The 22277-nt window shown below is 40.4% G+C and overlaps 2 protein-coding genes across 2 annotated transcripts in view; one reads left to right on the plus strand and one right to left on the minus strand.

Moving 5' to 3' along the window:
* Positions 1-7069, plus strand: part of snrkb (SNF related kinase b) — a 12840-nt gene extending 5771 nt beyond the window's left edge. The window contains 4 exon segments of the mRNA XM_035665034.1: positions 1933-2074; positions 4211-4550; positions 4553-4580; positions 4686-7069. Of these exon segments, the coding sequence (XP_035520927.1) occupies positions 1933-2074; positions 4211-4550; positions 4553-4580; positions 4686-5320 (1145 nt within the window). The 3' untranslated portion in view covers positions 5321-7069.
* A 982-nt stretch (positions 7070-8051) lies between these two features.
* On the minus strand, positions 8052-20800 carry ano10b (anoctamin 10b). The gene is made up of 16 exons (XM_035665509.1): positions 20662-20800; positions 20472-20539; positions 19049-19314; positions 16249-16422; positions 14860-14997; positions 14339-14455; positions 14010-14126; positions 12303-12641; positions 11813-11995; positions 11488-11543; positions 11314-11388; positions 10507-10671; positions 10233-10424; positions 10001-10138; positions 9796-9912; positions 8052-9714 (listed from the first exon to the last, which is right to left on the minus strand). The coding sequence occupies exons 3-16, from the start codon at positions 19305-19307 to the stop codon at positions 9691-9693; spliced, it is 2094 nt and encodes a 697-aa protein (XP_035521402.1). The 5' UTR covers positions 19308-19314; positions 20472-20539; positions 20662-20800; the 3' UTR covers positions 8052-9690.
* Between the last annotated feature and the right edge of the window lie 1477 nt (positions 20801-22277).

The following is a 22277-nucleotide window of genomic DNA, read 5'->3' on the forward strand; positions in this document are numbered from 1 at the left end:
TGTGTGTGTGTGTGTGTCTAGAGTTGATGTTTGTGCTGTCAGCAGGCCACTAATGCATGGTGAGAATGTGTGATATTCCCCAGCGAGCAGAGAAAAGTACACTCCCAGCATTCACTGGCTTCTCCTCCCTGTTGCATAACGCTTCTCTAGACTGAAATGAGTGTACATTGTATGATGAGGACTGAGGGCTGTTGTTTGGACCATCATGAGTATAATGTGGAACAATGGCTGAATGTTTGGGACTGGTATGTGACAGATTCTGTGCATAGATATGGGTCTGAATGAAGTGCACTATTTAGATTTTTATATTGTTTTGTGAAATAGTAGATTTTTAAATCCCCTTATAGCTGATCTGCTTTGGACATTTAAAGAAAAGAAAAAGTTTATTCACTAAGGCAGGTGTTTTGAGAATGTGGAGTTTTGTCAAGTTTTTGCCGATATGTCTGTAATTATTGCTCGTTAATCTCACTGTAAAGTGCTGCAAAGTTGCAAATCAACTGCAATAATTATCTGTATCCTACAACTTGTTAATGCTGCTCTATCACGTGTTATTTTAAATGGCACGTCGATTGCAATCATGCTTCATTCTTAGCTAATGCTATGTGTATGTATATACTCAGAAAAGCATTTTTGTATTGTTTCTTTTTAAAACTAAAAAAAATATATCAGGGATTTTTGGTGGCAAAAATAGATTTCCACTTTTGTCAGTGTACAATAATAACAATGGCCACCATAGTTTTCCCTTCCGCGCTTGGAAGGGAGGAGGTGAAGCGAGGGAGTTGCGATCCTGCAACTACACCGCTAGGATGCCACTAAATCCTAACACACTGGTCCTTTTAAAGTGGAAATGTAGCAATAAATCAATCAACCGCCATTTTTTTAAAGATTAACGTGTCAGTAGAAGTCTACTGTGACAACACCGATGGAAGATTAGGATAGCAAAAACTCCAACTCAAAAATAACTGAAACTGTCCTAAAACTGACTCATGTAACAAATGTGATATTGGCAGAGGCAGCATTTATTAGATACATTATTTCCAATGTTACATCAGGGTTAACACACAACGTGAACAAATGTGCAGTGTTCCTATTTCCAGCGTTTGGGAGAAACATAAGGAGAGACAGAAAAAACGAAGGAAAGCAGCAAGATCATTCTCAGAATAGCACAACACCACAACAAGCCCTCTGTTTGTTATGGCCTTCAGCCCCCAGCTCCCTCTCCTCTTCATGTGTATTCGTGTGTGTGTGTGTGTGTGTGTGTTTGTGTGTTTCCTTGAACCGGCCACAGTGTTCTCGCCTGGTTCAGGCTGTTGAGAGTTTGCATGAACCTCCTCTCACTGTGCCTGCATGGGGACGAGAGAGGGAGGGGAAGGAAAGGGAGGAGACGGCAAAAGAACACACAGTCAGCACTGTCGGTCAGATCAGGAAGCCTGTGTGTGTGTGTGTGGTTGGGGTGTCTGTTGTGTATGGTGGTGTATTGTCTGTTTGTGAAGGGGTCGAGAGCACCAAGCCGAACCTGTCTGCATATTAGCCCTCACACTTTAGACACATAAAGCCGGACATCCTGATGTTACTCATGCCTTTTCCTCTCATGTTTTTTCACTTCATTGAGGAATAACCTAATGTACCCTCTCTGTCAAGGATGTGGAGGAGAACATTTAAGAAAAGTTTAACTAGAATCAATAAATAATGCCACTATTTAGGTTTGTAGGATCAGAATGAATTTTAGGCTGCTGCAGAAAATAACTACTGTTTTCAAGTCACATTCAAAAAGGACAAATATTTTTATTTTTATATCCCTCGTGAACTGTGAGGCTTCCAGAATTCTAAGTATGATCTGAAAGCAGAGGGATCGTAGGCTATTTTAAGGCCTGAGATGATTTGCTATTTAAGGCTAATTTTTGTGCCTTTCTGTGTGTGTGTGTGTTCCAGATATCTGGTCTCTTGGGGTGATCCTGTACATGTTGGTGTGTGGCGTCCCTCCCTTCCAGGAAACCAACGACAGTGAGACTCTGGTCATGATTCTGGACTGTCGCTACTGCGTCCCCGAGCATGTTTCAGACGACTGCAGAGAGTGAGTACTGATAAATGACATTAGGGTTAGGCCAAAGCTGTGGTTGATAAGATTAATGTTCCTCTCTGATCCCAGCTTCAGAAAGGTTATTGTGAAATAAAAAGATTTTATTGTCTTTGTACCTTTTTTTTTTTCTTGAATTTGAATTGATTCTTCATTTAAAGGCTTACTTTCTCCCAGATGATTTTTGCTGTTGAATAGATGTGGTGTGTCACTCTGTCTTAAAAAGCTGCTGACCGTAAAATCATCTCATTAGTGTGCGTTTCAGTGGATTATTTAAGTGTCCTAGTTCTCTCAGATGCTTCTCCACGCTGCTGCAAATACAGTTCAGATTGTTATCTATCACGTATTGGCTGTTGTTTCCTTTAATACAAAAACATCTGTGTCCTTGGACCGTAAAGTGTATTTCAGTCTAGTCAGAGGAACACAAACACACCCCAGGAACAAAATACAACTCACACGTACTCATGTGTCTTCTCACTTCACCTTCACTCCTCACACCTCCAAACAAAACACACACACACTGTCCTCAGCTCACAGAAGGTTCAGGGTAAACATCAATACAGTTTGATCTACTGCTGCAGCTGTGGAGAGTGATTGACATTAGTCTGTGATAAAAACCTGAAAACACAGTCTTCCAGATCATTTTGTAACTCACTGTTGACTTAGCAGAGGAGTGATCAATAGAGGAAGTACATGGTTAGGAAACACTGGATGGATGGGGCAGGAAAACATGACGAGTAGCGTGATCAGCATAACTTGAAGCCACTTAAAAACTATAAAATAAACAGCAAAATTGGTGCTTATTGAGCCTCTCACCAAACACAAAGGTGTGAAGAAATCCTCTAAATTTTACAGTGTTACATTTGCTTTTACACACATTAAATTACTTATTAAACAGCTAAGAATAACAAACTCAACCCGTCCATCTCCTATGGGATCTGCACCCAGGCCCGGGTCACATCGATTGAATTAATTCATCTTTATTGTTATATAGCACTGGGAAGTACTGACAGAATTGTCTCTACTGGACTGTGAGCTATTGAAACCCATTCTGTGTGTTATTAAAAGAAGTCTTAGATTTAACTTGGTGAACCCTGCAGAGTCCCTAGAGGCTGTTTGTTCATCCAGAGCCTGATATACAGTATATTATTCCTCTGTGCCATACAACTCCATTGTTGCCCAATAACTATTAAAAAGTGAGCCACTTGGTGACACTGGACTGGGTGACATGTTCCTTAATTACCATGAACACACACCCTGTAGTTCATTTTTTTTCATACATCATAATGGCGGCATAAATACTCACTAGAGCAATAAATGTGTATTAATCCATGGCTGAAAATAGTCCCCAATCCTGTTTGAGTCATTTTTGCTAAACACAACAGTGCCCAGCTGTTTTAGGAAATTACAGAGCCTTAAAAAAACAAACTATATATTTTTAAAAAAGATTTACAGGGAAAGAAAGTCAGAAAGAGAGAGAGACGGACTAACACGTTGTTTTAGTCTTTTTGCTGGATTGGATTCAACAATAAGAAAAATATAAAATAAAACTGGATTCATTCCTTAAACACAAGTATACAGTATATGCACCCAAGGTGGGGAAATTGGCAGTTTACAGATACTGACACATGCCAATTTGGTAAGTGTGGTAAAAACACAAAAAGCACAGAAGGGAACAACAGCAGTACAGGTTGCGTGTGTAAAGCTACGGCCGTGTCTGCATGCAGTTCTTTAGCTCCTGAATGAACGCCTTTATACCTTCTAGAAAGATGCAGGCATAAATACCCTCAACCAAGTGGTTTGTTAGATTATCTGCAGCCGCAAACAGATCCTGGAACATCTGACCCAGCACTCGTCATATGAGTTAGTCCTCAGTCACATGATGGTGTGTTTGATTTTAGAAAAGGAGCAGAGGAGAACAGAACAACCTTCTGGACATTAGAAGCTCATACAGGCCATTTCAGTAAGATGTGTGGAGATGGCCTAGATGAGATCGAAATCAGGTCATTCTCTGTGTCAGTTCAGTTGCTCTTTGGCTGATTACCAAAATGTGATGCAAAAAATAAAGCAAGCAAACAGCAGCTTATATTATTTCCATGAAACAATAAACCTCTCTGTCTTTCCCCCCGTCAGTCTGATCTCCAGGATGCTCCAGAAGGATCCGTCCCGCCGCGCCTCGCTCGAGGAAATCGAGGCTCATCACTGGCTGCAGGGGCTGGATAACGCTCTGCTCAGCCCAGAGGCCCCACCACACTGGCTCTCAGGGGCCCTCTCTCCCAGCTCTCCCCGCTCAGGAGTGCCTGAGTGTGGGGACCTGCTCGCGGCGAGGCCTGCCCCTCAGCAGGCTTTCCGTGGACCCTGGCAGCCCAGCCTCAGCTTCACACTCCGTCCACCTCCGGCTGAAGAACCTCCAGTCACAAAGAACCTACCTGCGCTACAGCAGATCTGTGAGGAAGAGGAGGAGGAGGAGGAGGACGGGAGGACGAGGAGGAGGAGGAGGGAAGTTTGGTAAATGAGGGTGAAGGTTTGGCGTCTTTGTCAGTGGCAGAGCCAGAGAGAGAAGCTGTAGAGATGCTCGATGGAGCAGATGATCAAGAGTGCAAAGAAGAGGAACCAAAAGAACAAGAATTAGGAGGCTCACTGGAGATAATGGAGGAGGAAGAGGAGCAGAACGAGATGGTGGAGATGGAGATGGAGAAAGAAGGCAGTGGGCGTGTGATTTCAGACCAGCCAGTCAGTCATGGAGACCAGCCGGTCACTCAGAGACCTGAGGTCCCACCATCGTCTCTGCCTGGTCTGGTGGTACCGTGCTGTCAGGGGCAGCCAGACTCCACAAGCCCAGAGGAAGGAAAGGACGAGGAGACAGAACCCAACAACAACACCAACAAACCTCCTCCTCTCCTCCTTGAATCCTCCGTCCCCGCCATCCCTGTGTCCTCTGCCACACTCATCCTGAACGAGAAGGAGGCACAGAAAGCAGGAAGAGAAGGAGAGCAAGACGAGAAAACAGACGAGGGTGGAAGAGATGACCTCGTAACAGACAGATCTCAACCCCACAATGCACTGGGGACCCGGGATGAGGCTGCCCTGAAGGCAGAGCAGGGGAAACGACATAGCATAAAGCTGCGTGAGAGACTTTTTCAGTTCCCTCTGTGTGAGAAAGCTCTGGCCTTCAACATACCGACAAACAACAAACCCAAGATCCTGCCGCTGGCTCAGTACAACTGCTGCCATGTGCTATAAGTGAAAGCAGCCTGGGTGCTGCTGCGTGGGATGTGCTACTCACTTGGGACACTGGCTGTTTAGCAGTGGGCAGGTGGCTGGCTACAGAGCACAAACCTTGTGAGGTGGCAAACCCCTGAGCTTCCTGTTGAGCCTTTCTGCTGCAGAGACCTTGAGGCACGAGAGCAAAGGCCCTCAGCAGCCATTGACAGGAAGGTGTACAGCTTCACACCCACAGACACTCAATTCTAGTGTTGTTCTGATGTAATAAACATGTGGCGTACAGCACCGTAGTCTGACTTAGTAGAACCTCATGCATTTGCTGCTGTGTACAGGAGCAACCGTAGAATTACAATGACTAGACAGTGTCCAATCGGTAGCTTAGAAACAATACGGGACCTACAGAAAGAGAACGATGGCTGCAGCAGTTTTTATTGAATAAGCTATAGTCTGTTTTGTTTGTTTAAAAGGTGCCTACAACGATAAAATGGGTTTCATACTGTACATGGCCACTGTGTCATTTTGGCTCTGACTGTAAAAAGCTCTAAAAGTCAGAATGGTCTAGCACTCAGAAAATCCATGATTTCATATTTTATAATATATGAATTAGAATAAACTTTGAACCAGCTTCTGCTACAGAGTAGCACTCCTTTCCTCCTACCCTTTGCACAGCCTGCCCTGTTATTGGTTGAAAAGCTCTACTATAAGCTCTATTGAATAAAGAAAGACTGTTATGATATGATATGATATGATATGATACTGTGTAGTATATGCCTAAGACTGAGATGATGATATGATTTTCTGTTCTCTTAATCCTAAAGTCTTATTGATATGATGACTTGTCCTAACATACTGTATAATACTGTTGATAGGATCATTGATTGGGATGCAGGTCTTCCATTGTACTTTGAACTCTTTCTTTTTAGCTATACTGAACAGTTTAATATTTGATCATAACAGTTTTATTTTGGATGCGCAGATATGAAGTTCCTTGATTTTTTTTTATAACGTGACAAAGATATGAATTCTCTAAAGGGATATGTGACTTTGTGCATGTTATTACTGTTATTTATCACAATATACCTCCATGTGTCTTGGATCTGACAGGACATTGCTCTTGTGTAACTGTTAAGTACCTTGATGTAACCCACTCAACGATGAATTGCACACAGTACGACTACTGGTAGTTGGTAGCTTTCCACAAGCAGTATCCTGGGACTGATGGGTAGATTTGTTGGTCATTTAGACCAAATGGTAGTCATATGTTATTGTGTAGCGGAGGAGTCCCCCCATATGGTTTTATTTGACTATATAATGCCTCTGTGTGTTTCTGTATTTTTGCATACACACTGTATTTTCCCTCCGTTGAAGCTGGGACGAGAAATGTAACATTTTGTAAAGTTAAAGAAGGCCAAAGTTGTACAATAAGCTACATGTCTACACCTATAGGTCACTAACCACAGCTTATTTCTGTCAGTCACTGCAGTTTCATGGGTACAACAAATTGGATTTTTAACTTGCAACCTGTGGTCCCTGTGAGCGGATGTCACGTGAAATCTGATTATCACTCACATTTCATTAACCATGGAAGCATAAAATCTGTGCAGAAGAGGGATAAAATCCCATTATTTGTTCCTGTGTGATTGCAGCCTGTCTCTCCTCAGTGTGTCTGTGTCTACTGACCTGCATTGTAACTAGGACCACGTCTCTATGGAGCCATGAACTTATTTTTTCTCTATTTATTTATTAAAATTGATTAAATCAACAGCATGGATGTGTGCTGCGTGCTGATTGTACAGAGAACGTGGATAAGGATACTGTGCAGTAGTTTCTCCCACACACACAGGAAACTAGATATAAGAGAGACCCCAAAAGCCCCAGGGTCACTGTATGTCGATACACTGCACATTTGAAAATGTGCACCACTAAAGCACAATATCAACTGAAAAGATACATGGTAATAGGATAGACACACAAAGCACAGAGAAAACTGTAGCACTAATACAACCAAAGTTGACACTGAGACATGACAACTAGACAATAACCAACATAACACAACATAAAGCAGGCCTAATCATCAAACTATTCAGCTTTATGTGTTAACATTACATTAAACTGTCATCTGTGGTTGGTTTTGACATAGCTGTCATGAGACTATAATTGTATCATGAATATTTTCCTTGACCTCAAGTACAGCAGTACTATTCAGTTATTACACCATCAAACACTTTTTAAGAGTGTCATGAATCATTTCCTAAACTTAACTGTCGGTCATTTACAGACTGACAAAGACAGGTTAAGTTGTCATGGTAAATGTCAAGTTGTCATAACAAAAACATCCCAAACAACATCAACTTTGCATTAGATATGACATAATGATTCTTAATGACAAAGACTTATGCACATGCCTTCAAATAAAGTCTTACCAGTCTGCTTTATAAAATTTCTAAAGCCAGAGTGCACGTCTTGTCCACATCTTTATAATTGACATGCTGGAACAAAGGAATGTTCAGAGGAAAATTACTTAAATAGTTATTCAGTTATTACATTTAAAAAAATCTGTTCAATTTCCTGTTTATTGACTAACCATTTCAGCCCTAGTAAGTACTAGATGTAAAACAAATGTAGTGGGTCAAAAGTACAATACCTCCCTCAGAAATGTAGTGGAGTAGAAACATGAAGTAGCATCAAATGAAAATACTCAAGTACCTAACTAAGTTTTCATAAATACACGACAACCAACCAGTTTCCTTCTGTGAGTTTATTGTAGAACAACCAGCAAACATCATCACCTCTGTTTCTAACCTGAAATTCATTCTGATCCTGGCACCAGAATGTCTAAAAGTTCATCTTCACCAACTCATCACAACCCTTCACAACAGAGCGCACACGTACACACACACGCACACACACACACACACACACACAGGTTTATGATTAGTGTCAGAAGTGCACAAGTACAGGTGCAGACGCTTGAGGAGGTCTTAGCATCCACCTGCTTCTGTGAGCCACCAGGGCTTGTGAAAAGTATGTGGAGCAAAATATTAAATGTATAGTGCCACCTGGTGGCTGGAAAAAATAGAATATCCTACAAACAATAACTTATATAGTGAACAATACACCACTGTAAAGCAGAAAAAAATACAGAATTCCCCAGTGGACAGATTCATTGTATGAAGTGCCAGAGTAAACAGTAAAACACTCATGGTATGAATGTAAAGGTGAAGTAGCTATTGCAGCACAGTGAACTCAAGCAGTCATTCTCAGAGGCACACAACGCATAAACAAGTGAGTAAAGACTAAAATCCAAGCATAAAAAAAGAATGCATTTCTAATAACAAAGCACATAGCGGTTCTTTGGTAGCTCCCATCACTTTCACTGCAAATTAAAACTTGGCATATAGTTTACTGTACTCATCTCATGTTATAGATGTCACATGGTCCAATACAGTTATTATTTACGTGTGGGAAGGGAAAGGTACTAGTGCAACATTTTCTTCTACCTGCTCAAGCAGAAGCAAATGTTTCAGACAGGAATTCAGCACAATAAAAGGTAATACCTATCATTGCAGAATATTAACAATAATTTTCTGAAATTAAAGCTCCAATAATTGTTTTTTGACCACTTGGGGGCAGCACAAAAAGCTGTAAATGCATGATTAATATGGCTAACTTGTTTGCAAGCATTTCAATAAATATTTTGATAAAAATATTGACTAAGGCGGGTTTAAAGCCTTATTTTGATTTATATTTCTTGCTTTTTCTCTATCTTCTATGATGATACTGTTACCTGAACACAAAATGTAGCTTATCATAGCAAAAACACTTTTAAAAGAGTTAAAATAACTGGAACATTTTGTCAAGTATTCTTCCTTTTTTTGTCTGTGACCCTGCCAGTGACATCAGAATCCTATTACTATTACTACTGTAAATATTGATTGTACATACTGTAGCCATATTGATTATATAAGCGCTCTTCAGCTTTCCCTCATTGAACCTGAACAAAGCCTGTTAAAACCTCTTTTATCTTAACATTTCTAAAGGGCATCCGTACACATAACCAATACATTCCCAGCTGTCTAATATTTGAGGGAAAAAAAACACTTTTTAGCTGCTGTTTCAATTGCACTTGCAGTGTACATGTAATAAGAGGGTGCATTTCAGAGGGCGTACATTGCAGAAGCACCGTGTTAATTCGTGACAGCAACAGAAACACTTTAGAAGTATACAGGGGGAGCATTGGGTGCACAGCAGTATGCATTGTGGGCCCTGCTGGAGATCCAAGACTCCTGTCTGAGCCCACACAACACTGAGGTTGGCACTGTATATTCTGGTTGTAGCAGCTCAGCTCAGGACAACATAAAGCCTCAGCCCAACACCTTGAAACGCAATCAGGACTCTTCAGAATGCAGCTTCTGGAAGAAAAGGAAGAAAAGTTCTCACACAGACGGATGAGAACACCCAAATGGTAAATAATAAAATGTATGGAGGTTTACCTGCTGTCTGAAGGCCTGCATGGATGTGTACTCAATATGTTCTCTTTTTTTTCGAATCCAGTCCGGTTCATCAGGGATCAGCACCGCCAAGACCACCTTAACCAGGATCAGCACATGCTGCAAACACACACAGAGGTAAAAATGTCAGTGACACACATACAGACGATTGTTTTAATGTGACTCACACAAATGACCTCCATCTTACCTCCACCAAAACAGCCAACAGCAGAATGTTTGTGCTGCTCATCCCGCCCTCCTGAAACTGCTCTTGTAACCATGGTGACAGCAGCAGCAGCCAGCAGTTGGACACAACGGAGACAAAACTCAGGACCTCGAAAGCAATCTGAAACAAGACAATGACATGAACTGTTCACTCATAACTGGCTGAGCGGGGACACTCTGCCTCAGTTCTGCTGTGCGTTGTGTTTTCTGCTGACCTGCCACACGCCCATGTTAGCCACAGGGGGGGAGAAGGGTTTGCGGAAGAGCTTGCAGATTTTGTAGGCGTCCGATCGTATCTCTGTTAGATTATTGATGAGCAGCAGTACAGCTGTCAGAGGATACACGCAGGAGAAAAGACTGAAATACCCAAACTGCACCAGGAGCTCGATGTACTCTGCAAACAAACCCTGTAACAAGACAAGAAGCTGTGTCACACACTGCCACAGTGTATTCTTATCAATGTGATGTATCTGAATAGTGTACACTCACAGGGAAGGCAGGCACGGTGCTTTGGTTCCTAAATTTGTCCTCCTGTGGGTCGTCTTCACTCTCTGTCCTGTGGGGGGCACTGATGAACCGATCCACCAGGAAGGGTATGACCACCTCTGTCACCTGGTTCACCAGCTGGGACACTATCAGCAGAGATGCTAGACGCTTTAGACAGACAAAGAGAATCATTTAAGGATTTAGTTTAGTTATTTCCTGTTTTATGTCTGTCCTTGTGCGTCACTTCACTTCCTGCCTTTGTCTGTTTTACCGCCAATTGTAATTGTCTGCCCTTATTGGGTTCACTAGTTCAGTAGTTAACTAGTTAAGATCAGTTACTGGAGAAACAATTGACCAATAAAAGCTTTAAGCAGGATTTAAAATGTGACCGTGCTAGATAGCTAACCAGCTGCCTAGCTAGATCCATGAAAAATAACGACAGAAAAATGGGGAGTTGATGAACTTACAGAAATAATGACACTTAAATCAAATGAAAAAAACATAGTCTTTCCAGCAACTGCTACGCTAACTTTGGAGTCAGCTAAAATGATGCTGGCAGTGCAGATATGTCCCTTTATACTGACTGGTCAGGGAAAAACTAAAGAAATAAACCCCCTTTCCAACAGGAATATGGCTAATATGAACACAGTGTCAGGCTGTGTATAATAATAGTTGCATAATGTCTCCTGTAGCTCTGAAGGAGCTCCATCACATCTGAGAAAATGGAAAAAGGGTTTTCTCAGTCAATCAGTTTTTAGAAAATTTTAATTTTTTACTGTGTTAAAGTGTGTGTTTATCATTAGGCATTACCTTACGAAGCAAAGGCACATCCTGCTTGAAGAAGGCAATGTGGAAGAGCACTGCAAAGTAGTTGAAGAAGGTGAACTGGGGGAGGAGAGAAAAGATCATTTTAAAAGAGCCTGTTAGGTAAAGATGATGTAAGAGCTAATGGTAGATGATGGAGATGATAGAGGAGGAACTAACCACCAAGACTTTGGCTGTTAGGTGGTTCTGGAAGGCAGACTCCTCTCTGTGGTTCTCTAAAGGGAAATATGAGGTTAATTAATAGCTAATCATAGCCATTAATATCATAATTATGAACATTAATAGGCAGGATTGCATACCCTGATCATCTGAATGAATATTTTCCATTCTCTTTTCTCTCTTTGTGTCCCTGACTCCCATAACCCTTTTCCTCACCTGACTGCAACTTTGCCACAAATTCTTCAAAATACAAATATAATTGCCATTGTATTCATAATTTCATGATTTTTCATTCTCAGTATCGCATCCCCTCCGTCTCACTCACCATGTTCAGTCAGAGACTGTGCCACTGTCTTGTAAACAGTCGATAGCATGTTAGTATAGACGATGTGAAGCACTGAGGGCATGTAGAGCAAAGTCTGAGACAGCAGGGAGTCCCAGTCTCTGTGTAGCTGCTGCACCTGGGCCTCCCCCCAGTAGAAACAAAGCATACCCAGCACCACCAACCCTGCAGGAGGAGACAGAACAGGGCAGGGGACAAGGCTTTACACATTTGTATCACTTTATCCTTTAACATTTACTTAATTTACTTGCTCAGTAGACCTTTGGAAACTTGATACCATTCTAAAGTGGACATTAAGTAGTAAGTATTTTAAATAATTTCCCCCTGGGATTATTAAAGTATTTCTGATTCTGATTCTGACAATACTACTTTTACTTGAGGTTTGCAATAAAGAAATTAATGAATATCATGGAAGCTTTCAGCTCAGTAACTGAGAAATGTATTTAATTCAAACTTGAAAGTTAAGTTCTACCCAGAAACAGTCCCACCACTGGGACTGACACCAGCGCCATACGCAGGTCCCTCCGCCATTCAGGAAAGAGCGGCTCCACACGACCTGTCACAGGGTTGACCCCTATGTCGCCATGGAACCCGGGCCGGGGCTCTGCGAAGCGTTCGGCGAGGTGCAGGGTGCCCCAGCGGTAGGACAGGGAGGAGCTCCGACGCTTCCACAGCTCCATAACCACCGTGGACCAGATCATGCTGAACACTGCCTGGATCATGTGACCGCTGACCGCTGTTCCTGATTCATCTTCAACACCTGTGACCTTTGAACCTGAGACTGACTTCTCCATCTCTTTCTGAACCTCACCTGTGATGGGCAAGAAGAACTTGGTGTCCAGTTTATTTTGTTTGAATACAATAGCCTGAATGACTTGTTAGCTTGATACCATTCTAAAGTGGACATTAAGTAGTAAGTATTTTAAAAATATGATGAGTTGTATTTGTTGTATAACCTACTTAAGACACAAAACAATATCTAGAGGTCACATGATACACACACTGTATGTGGGGAAACCAAAAACAACCTCAGAGAACCCAGATGTGGTAAGATAGCCGAAAACATGTTGTGAGTAAAGTGTGGTGAATTGGAGTTGTGCTATGGGTTTTAATTTTGAAGTTGACACTGGTCTGTACTTCTGTTCTTCTTCAATGTTAGACATTAGCATGCTAACAATTAAATTGAATTACCTGAATAAAGGAATCGTTATATTTTGTTACGTTAGAATGAGCTGTTTGTATCTACAGATGCCGTGGGTCACCTTCCATGGAGTCCGCCATGTTGAATCCGCCATGTTTCTACAGTAGCCCAGAAACCAAACACTGGCTCTAGATAGGTGCGTTGACGTTTTATGCACGTTTCATCGCCACCATAGTTTCTCATTTGTGCTTGGAAGGATGAAGCGAGGGAATTGCAATCTGCAACTACACCCCTAATTGCCACTAAGTCTTACACCTTGCATACTGGACCTTTAACATGCTAATATGCTAAAAGCTATCTCTTAATGTCTTGTTAACAGTATAACTATAGACATGTTAACATGCTGCTGATGTTAGCTTTTCTGAATTGTAACACTTAATAAAACAGTCTCAGAGTAAGCTTTATATAGTATTGGGCAAAAATAACAAGTGTAAGGGATAAGTAAGACGAGACCTGCAGGGCTGCAATAATTTTATTTTATCAATTTTCTCAAGGTCATGAATTACCTTATCTGTTATCTCAGCATAACAATGTTGTTTTCTGGTGATATAAACTAATTATCTTTAAAAAATTAGGTTGTTTTCTCAAGATAAGACGATAATTAGTTTGCAAAAAACATTTTTGGCTTCTATAGATAAAAATAGCAAAGTTTCTCTTTTGATGTTGTTGGAATCCTCACTTGTTCGTTATGTTTTGTTCGCACACCAGTGAAAATAAGCATGCTCTTTAAAGTTTCATGGTTTCTGAGTATTCAGATTACTTTTACTTTACTTTTTAATATGCTGCTAACATTACAAAACTCTCCAGTGCAGCTTTAGGATACCTAAAAAGTTGTCAACAGGTTTCTGATTAGGTATAGTAACTTGCAAAACTTTGTGCTGAAACCATTTGGAGGGGAAAATTATGTTTATTGAGTGATAAATAAATGCCATATACTGTAAACAAAAACAAAAATAAATGATAAATCCACACACCTACCTGAGAAGTATGTGATGGACAGGCCTAGTATCGCTGGTGGGAGCAGAGACCAGGTGTAGAAATCAAGAAAGCTGAAGTAGAAAGCCACAGAGCTTCCGAAATACCCATTGACTGCATCTGGATAAAGCAGCAGACACAGATGTCTGGTGTTAGTGCATGCATGGACCAACTGTCAGCTTTCACCCACACAGCCATTTATTGTAAACTCTAACTCCTCTCAGCATGAAAAAAAACTGAGACTGTGACCATATTTGCACCAGTCTCTGCATTCGTGTGCGTACGAGCAGTCATGTGGTAGTGTGTGTGTGTGTGTGTGTATTTCCACCCACCCAGTGGCTGAGCCAGCTGATTCCCAGAGTACCAGGCCTCACTGAGATCCTTCAGTTTGTCAGGGTTATGGAGGGGAAACGTGTCCAAGATAACACCAGCTGACCCGAGCTTCTGCCCTGCAACAACCCTCAGTTTTACACACGACATCAAAGTCAAACACTCCAACACAGGGTGACTTGGGAACATGAAAAGGGACACATTTCTAAGTAAAGCAGCAAGAAATCCACACATATACAGTTACATAGATACACATATTACAGCTGGATACTGGCTGAATGTGGAGACAGCAGGCTACAACTAATATTCACAACATGCCTGTTAATGTGTCAGAAAAAAACATTTACATTATTACATTTACTTGCTGAACTGGATGGCAGTTTACAATGCGATGACATAAGTGCACCGCACAAAATGTCTTAACAAGTAGTGATCGTCCATCATCTTTGTCCTGAGGCATTCATTTACATTGTTAAATTGAGTAGTGTGCATCCTGCCTGCCCATACTGATGAGAGCACTCACAGATGTTGTCTCGGTGTTGCAGTGCGGAGCTGTCAGACAGGCCAGGTATTCTCAGGTCTCTCTGAGCCCGCAGACCGTCCAGCTCATACTTGACTATGAACTGCCGCTCGGCCAAGGTCAGGAACACCTCCATGTTATCTGTCACACACATGAATAGATAGAGGTACATGGATATAGCCAGTGATGCATGAAGACAAACACGCAAGAATGAAAAATAGTTTTGAAAACAGCAAGACTAAAAATCAGCAGGGCCGGATCTAGAAAAATATTCATGGGGTGGCAGAAATATATGCTGACTCAATTGCAAACAATCACACATTTGAATATTGGCTTGGAAAAGGCCCAAAATGAAGATATTTCTCAAAAACATTCTTGTGGCACATTGTTGGTAAAACACTGATTAGATATATCTAAAGGTGGCAATAGAAATCAATAAAATGTTTTATTTCCAAATCTTCAAACATTTTTCCAAATATACGTCTTTTTTTCACAAAATATGGATATCAGGGGTGTAAGAATATTGATACACTTTGCAATATTATGTTTTGTGAGACTGTATTGATTTTTAATTAATGGTTTAATTGCAAAGATTCATGGCAGTGGTTCATTTTGTGTTTTGTTTAAACCACCGATAAATAGTGAGTGCAGTGTGTAATCTATCTTTAGCCATTTGACTCTTCCACACTAACCTTAAAATGTGCAACAAGAAATACTGGATGTTACAGTGACTGTGATGAATAAAAATATAGATCCCACTGTTCTGGTTACATAAATAAAGTATTCTCTTTTTCAGATTTTATGCATATGGCGTTGTGTTCTTTATACTATACTAATTATTTTAAAATAATTGCAATGTATCACAATAAATTGAATCGTAACCCCTATATTGTGATACGTGTTGTATCGCCACGTTGTTGCCAGTACAGAGCCCTAATGGACATACACTACAAGGTATTCACTGGACAGTTGCAATGCGCTGAGGCCAGAGAAGCAATGGAAAAACACAGCTGACTTGAACTTTGTATCATGTGCACCGGCCAGACTATTTGTGTATGACCAAAGCTTTAGTTTTATGGCTTAACAATAGGATGCTACTGTTAGATCAGACGGACGAAATAAAAACCTTTACAGTGAGAGGGAGAGGAAATGTTTCCATCGCAAACAGATACAGGCCTTTTAACAGATCTGAGCAACTGGTAAAGTAAACAGTGAGACAGTAAAACCTTACCTGTTGCCCTTTTAATTTGACATCCATATGTAATCGTACATTATACATGCATCATTTTCATCTGTTTGTGTTGTAAATGTTATATTAAAGAACCAACATCTGTTGTGTTCTGTAACATGTAAAGTGTGATCATGAATACATTCAAAGCTCCACTGCTGTACCTGAATCTTTAAAGTTGTCTCTGTCGTTGTAGGAAAAAGCCTCCATGTTGTTGTTGCAGTAAGTCTTACATAGACCCAACTCTTCAGTGGCTCTAAGTAGCGTACAGCGTGGGGCGGAGACCACGATGATGTCACCACTGGCATCCTCACCCGGGTGGGCCAGTAATGCAGCACCTGGGGGTGAGACAGTGTTACAAAGAGGGAGCATTAAAACTGAAAGGGAGGCAATTTGGGATCTCTCTGTTTCAATGTACTCATGGGCAGGTGAGCTAAAAGTCATATTTGAAAAATGTGAACCTATCCTTAAAACACTGTGCTGGTCACATTCTTTCAATAGGAAAAAACATTTTTCAGTAGTTGATAAATTATGCAAACATGCAGGCAGAGGTAGAGATTTGGGTTTCATGATGGCAGCTGATAAAGGTAACTGACAAGGTTTTGCATGATTCAGGTGTGATTTTCTGAGGAATTAGGGAGTTCTGTCTCTTTATGTGTTGATGTGACATTTAACTAGATATAATGAGATCTTTATCTGTTAGAAATGATGCAAAACCTAAAAAGGTAACTCATTAATGTGCAACACTAAACAAATCCAAGAGCTAAGGCTAGAAGAGGAACTGCAGTGCTGCTTGATTTGATCAATGATAGCAAGGAGTGGTTGCATTCAGAAAAGTAAGAAAAGACTAATTCAAGGTCCAGTGTGTAAAATTAAGGCAGATTATTGGCAGAAATAAAAAAATATTCATTGGTATGTTTTCAATAGTGTATAATCAGCTAACATAAAAGAATAATAAGAATTGTTGTGTTTTAGAGTGAACAGTTTTCATTTACAGAGGCACAACTTCACCGCTAGATGCTACTAAATCCTACACACTGGTCCTAAGTAACTTTAAAGAAGAATTCCAGTGATACATTCATGCTAATTTTGCAATCGCCACCTCCCTTGTAGATATTCTAAATCATGCTGTATATGAAATAATAAGTAATAATTGGTAAATATAAATAAATAGGTAGCTTGCTAGCTGGCTAACCAAACAGCCAGCTTGGTTGCCCCAGTAGATAGCTAAAAAAGCTAAACCAGGGGGGTAATTTCTGATTTATCTTTGTTTTTCATCTCTGAGACATTATTTATGTAACACTGACTTTTTTGGAAAGCTTTAGGAGACTTGCACAGCTTGCCATGATATATGTTGTTTTGTTGGAGTCAATTGGTGAGTGCATGACACACAGTGAGAAAAGCCACAACTATGAGAATAAGATCCAGACACTTTCCATGAAGGTTGTTAAACTCATAATCAAGTGTACATATGTTACAGTATGTTCTGTATTGCTTGTTCCAACTCTTAATTTGCAATTACTGTATATGATGTTAAATACTCAAACACAGTACTCCGTGTTATTATGGCTGGTAAACCATCAAATGTAAATATTCTATATGTCTTGTTCATCATTTCCTTCCAAAAGATTCTGCCAGATATATTGGAGTCTTTGGAAACTTTTATCCAGAGTTCTGTGGGATTTAACATTTGTTGGCAGCCCAATATGGTTTTAATGACTGGTTCAAATAGATACATAGATATACAGTTGCAATCGGACTATTCAACCCCCGAAAGATTTTAAGGATTTATCAATTAAAGTTTTAAGAGCAAGATTCTGTTCGATGCTTCTTAATGATTGAGTGAGAAGAAAATCAACACAGTATATTGTTAGATAGCATGTTCACAGATATTAACCCTATAAGTTAATATTGTTGTTTTTAAATTTTTATGGCCTAAAGTGGAGTTGAAACATAATTAAGCCTTTGGGAACTATAATGATCCTTCCTTTGCTTCAGCTGTGATGCATATATAAACCCCACCCATGAAGGTATTGAAGGTGAGTTGCAATCATGCAAAAGACAAAGAAGCTTCAAAAAAATTTTATATTCCAAGAGACACCATTGGGAGCGTTATAAGGAAGTTTAAAAATGCAAACCTGCCTGGCTGTGGAAGAAATCCCAACATTTCATTAGCAACTTAGTCAGAAAAACTAAGAGAAACCCCTGTGTGACTGCAAGACACCTACAGGATGACCTGATGAAGGCTGGTACAAGTGCTTCAGTGGCAACTATAAGATGTGCACTGAATAAACAAGTACTTCATGGCCGGATTCCAAGACACACTCCACTCTTAACCAACTGAAACTCTTTGGTGGGATTTAAAGAAGGCAGTTGCAGCATGGAAGCCATCAAACATTACTGAGCTAGAGGCTTTTGCAGGTGAAGAATGTGCAAAGATTCGAGAGATGAAAGAAGCTTGTCAGCACTTTCCGAAAACAATTATTAGAAGTTATAAAAGCTAAAGGATGCGTCACAAAGTGTGTTAAAAGAGTTAAAGTTTTCATTTGAACTTCAAAATAAAGTCAACTTCTGTTGTCAAAATAACTCATATGTATCAATAAATATTTTTTGTTGTTTAACAAGGTTTATTTATCATTTATTGTCATTATCTTTCATCCACATCACTATAATGTTTTTTGAGGTGAGGGGGTTGAACATTTCTGATTGCAACTGTGTGCTCTTCTTTTTAACATGTTGGCCCATTTCCAACATCTCTGGGTTACGTTTACATAGGAATCTATGTACATTGCCACCTGGCATGTAAATGCAAATGCAATCAAATGTTTAAATGCTAGAGACCTTCCAGGCAATGGTTCTCCTGTTCAATAGACTTCCATAATGAGAGAGAAAGGCTCATAAATGTTTGATCAGTATGTTTGCCCTTGCCTGCTTTCCTATCATCACTGTTATTCAAGCCCTCACCTCCATCTTTCTGAGGAGCTCCAATCACTTTGATGAGCCACCTTTTCGTCTCAGGGCGAACTTTCTTTCCGAGCTTCACCAGAACCAACGGCTCGACTCGCTCCGACACACAGCAGGGGCAACTAACTTTAGTCCATCCTGGTCCAATAGAGGTAGCAGTCAGTTTGCTCAGGGCCTTCACTGGAGTCTTCTCCTCTGGCTGCGGGGTTGTTTCACTGCAGACGCCACCGCCGACTTCATCACCACCTGCTTTACTCATGGTGAGACTGAGAAGAAATGTTAACAAAACTGTTTTAGTTTGAGCTTCTATGTGCACTGTCGCCATCATCATTGTCTTCAAACAGGAGAGTTTGTGAGGTACCCTCACCTGCGTCATGGCTCTAAGCATGGCACACTGAAACAAAACAAGTGTTTTGACATTCATAGTCCCAGAGGGTGAAGCCTATACTGACTTTGATGATCCCGTTTTTTTTTATATTGTGCCATGAGAAGGTTGACATTTTTGTTTTTTAGTGAAATATTTCGACAACTATTGAATAGATTGTCATGAAGCTGGGCACAGACGTTTACAGTGCTTAGAGGACGAGTCCTAATGACTTTAGTGATCTGACTTTACATTAAAGTTTTCACTTCCTGTAAAAATCTGCTCTAATAGATGGAATGGAACCATTTTGTATAGACAATCATGGTTTAAATAGGATGAATCAGGATGAATTGTAATAACTTTACCTGAACTTTTCATCTAGCGATACTTTGGTTATAAGACCGAATAACGGTAAAACTAATGACATTCCCATCAGCCTCAGCTGTTAAAAGTCAAAGTCAAAAGTCAAGAAAAAACTGTTTTGCTAGCAAGAAGTCAGAACTTATCTACCTGTTTAAGGACTCTGTTATTGTGCCACCAACCACTACCAACCCTTGTAACATCTTTGCATTAGACTTTTTATAATCCATCATTTACATGTTTGAGTGCATACTGTATATAAAACAGTTATAATTGTCTTTACTGCATTTGAATTTCCAGCTACATTAAACAAAATTAGACTGGTTATGGAGCTCTTAGATTTGCATGTGAGATTGAACATGCAGTAGCTTCAGGCATAATTTTCCAGGATTCTTTGTCATTTACTGGCTGTAATTTCAGTTACTTGCTGAGCCGTTCAATAGTGAATCAACACTAAATGTTTCAGTTTCTCTGGAGGAAACAGCGGTTACTTCGCCACTAACAGCAGATAAAAAGAACTTCCTCTGTTTTGACTGCATCACAAGTTAGCTTTAAGCTACACTGACAGGCAGATAAAACCATCGAAGACAGGACAAGACTGAGAGAGACGCAGAAAGACAGAAAGTGGTGCCGTCCCACCCATATTGTGAGAGAGAGACATGTACAGTGGCAGAGAGAATGAGTCAGGAAATACAATACCTGTCAGAACGTTGATGATGAGGTTCTGGTCTCCAGTCCTACAGCAGGCCCACACCCCCTCCAAACTCCTGTTTGAACACACACACACACACACACACACACACACACAGATGAACATGAAGACAACATCTAATCAGTTTCCTGAAAAGAAACCAGGAACAACACACTCTTACTCTCTGCACACACTTACCCAGCCTCAGTGTGTGGTTCCTCCCAGTTTTCTGTCTATGTGTATGTATGTATGTGTGTCTATGTGTGTGTGTATTAACAGGAATGCGGAGGAACTTCCAGAGACTGCAGGGTGTGGAGGGTTGTTTGGTTTATATTCAGGCTCCTCCCTCCTGCCTGCTCTCTGCTTTATGGCTGCTGCTGCAGCTCAGGGTCCTACTGCTCCACCCGTCTCTGCTGCCTAGTGTTAACTGGGTTAAGAACTCACACACTCCTGAAGATGCTCCAGGGCAGCAATAGTTTGGTTTGAAATCTCAGACAATCTGCTGCTTTAAAAACATGCCAGATAAACAAGATTAGAGCATTGTTGACCTTTACTAAACCCGAACAATGAAACACTTAAACAAAATTACACTGTACCATACACTCTCAGTTTATTCTTTATTATCATGTATTTAAAAAATATTCATTTTAAAGTCTGAAGTCAGTTCTGTGAAACTGTACTTAGGAGCAGCAGCGCTTTGAGCTAAATACTAACCTCAGCATGCTTACAATGCTCACATGCTAATTATTAGCATGTAATGTTCACTGTGATTACCATCTTAGGTTAGCATGTTAGCATGCCAACATTTGCTAATTAGCACTGACCACAAAGTACAACTGAGGCTGAGGGTAATGTCAGTAGTAATGTAAAGATGAAATCATAAAATCTAAAAATGATCAAATATTGGACTAAAATGTTGACCTCGCAGCAGTGCTAGATGGAAGGTCACATGATCATCAGGTCATTTGGATTTATTCTCTGGGTGCTGTGGCAATCCATAAAGTTGCTGAGACATTTCACTACAAAACAAAAGTGTCAACCTCAGGGTGGAGCTAGAGGGAAAGTCAGGGGATCACTAAGGTCAGTAAACATTATCCTCTGGGGACCATGAATGTCTGTATAAAACGTAATCAAAAGCCTAATGAGATATTTCAGTCTGGACCAAAGTGGTGGATCAATCAATCAACAGACCGACCGACAGACCAACATTGCCATCGTTGGTTGGAAACATTCAAGTTTTTAGTAGTATAGGTAAATCTGTATGTTATAACATCCCTCAAACGTTTTAGCTGATCTATCGGTGTATAGCTCTGTTTGATCACAAACATTACTTGCTGTGTTTATTAGTGATTTGGAAAGGGCAGTGCACTTTTTTAAACATTTTTCTTTATGCTAATGATCTTATTTTGTTGCCTATGTATTGCTGAATTGTGTAAAAAGTAGAGACTACTGAAGATAAAAAGAAACACGAGTTATGCATTTTTGAAAAACCAGGTAGAGAAAGGAGTAGTTTTTACTTTTTTGTGGGTGAGAAAGACCTGAATTTACAGATAAAGTATCTTTGTTTCTTTTCTATGTGGTGCATCAATTCGAGCAAACTCGGCCTGTAGGGCTATGTGTGGTATGGGTTATTTAACATATTCCAATTGTATCAAAGTGTGTATGTATTAGATGTAGAAAGTCCATAATCAGGCGACTGGGACTACCAAATATGCACCTGTGTTGGCAGTTAATGGAGATATGGAGTAAGAGTAAGACTGTTCAACAGGCTGCTGGGTTTACCAACCATGAAATATTTTGTCTTTTTGTGGCAA

The sequence above is a fragment of the Morone saxatilis genome, unplaced genomic scaffold, assembly GCF_004916995.1.
Source record: "Morone saxatilis isolate NCDOM2014 unplaced genomic scaffold, NCSU_SB_2.0 Contig2, whole genome shotgun sequence".
Taxonomy (NCBI): Eukaryota; Metazoa; Chordata; class Actinopteri; family Moronidae; genus Morone; species Morone saxatilis.

Excerpts from the sequence above, each read along its gene's own strand:
- ano10b (XM_035665509.1), bottom strand. The coding sequence starts at position 19,307 with ATGAGTAAAGCAGGTGGTGATGAAGTCGGCGGTGGCGTCTGCAGTGAA. Across the intron at positions 11,389-11,487 it reads TAACAGCCAAAGTCTTGGTG|TTCACCTTCTTCAACTACTT; the intron begins GTTAGTTCCTCC and ends CTCCTCCCCCAG. Across the intron at positions 10,425-10,506 it reads GCACCGTGCCTGCCTTCCCT|GGTTTGTTTGCAGAGTACAT; the intron begins GTGAGTGTACAC and ends GTCTTGTTACAG.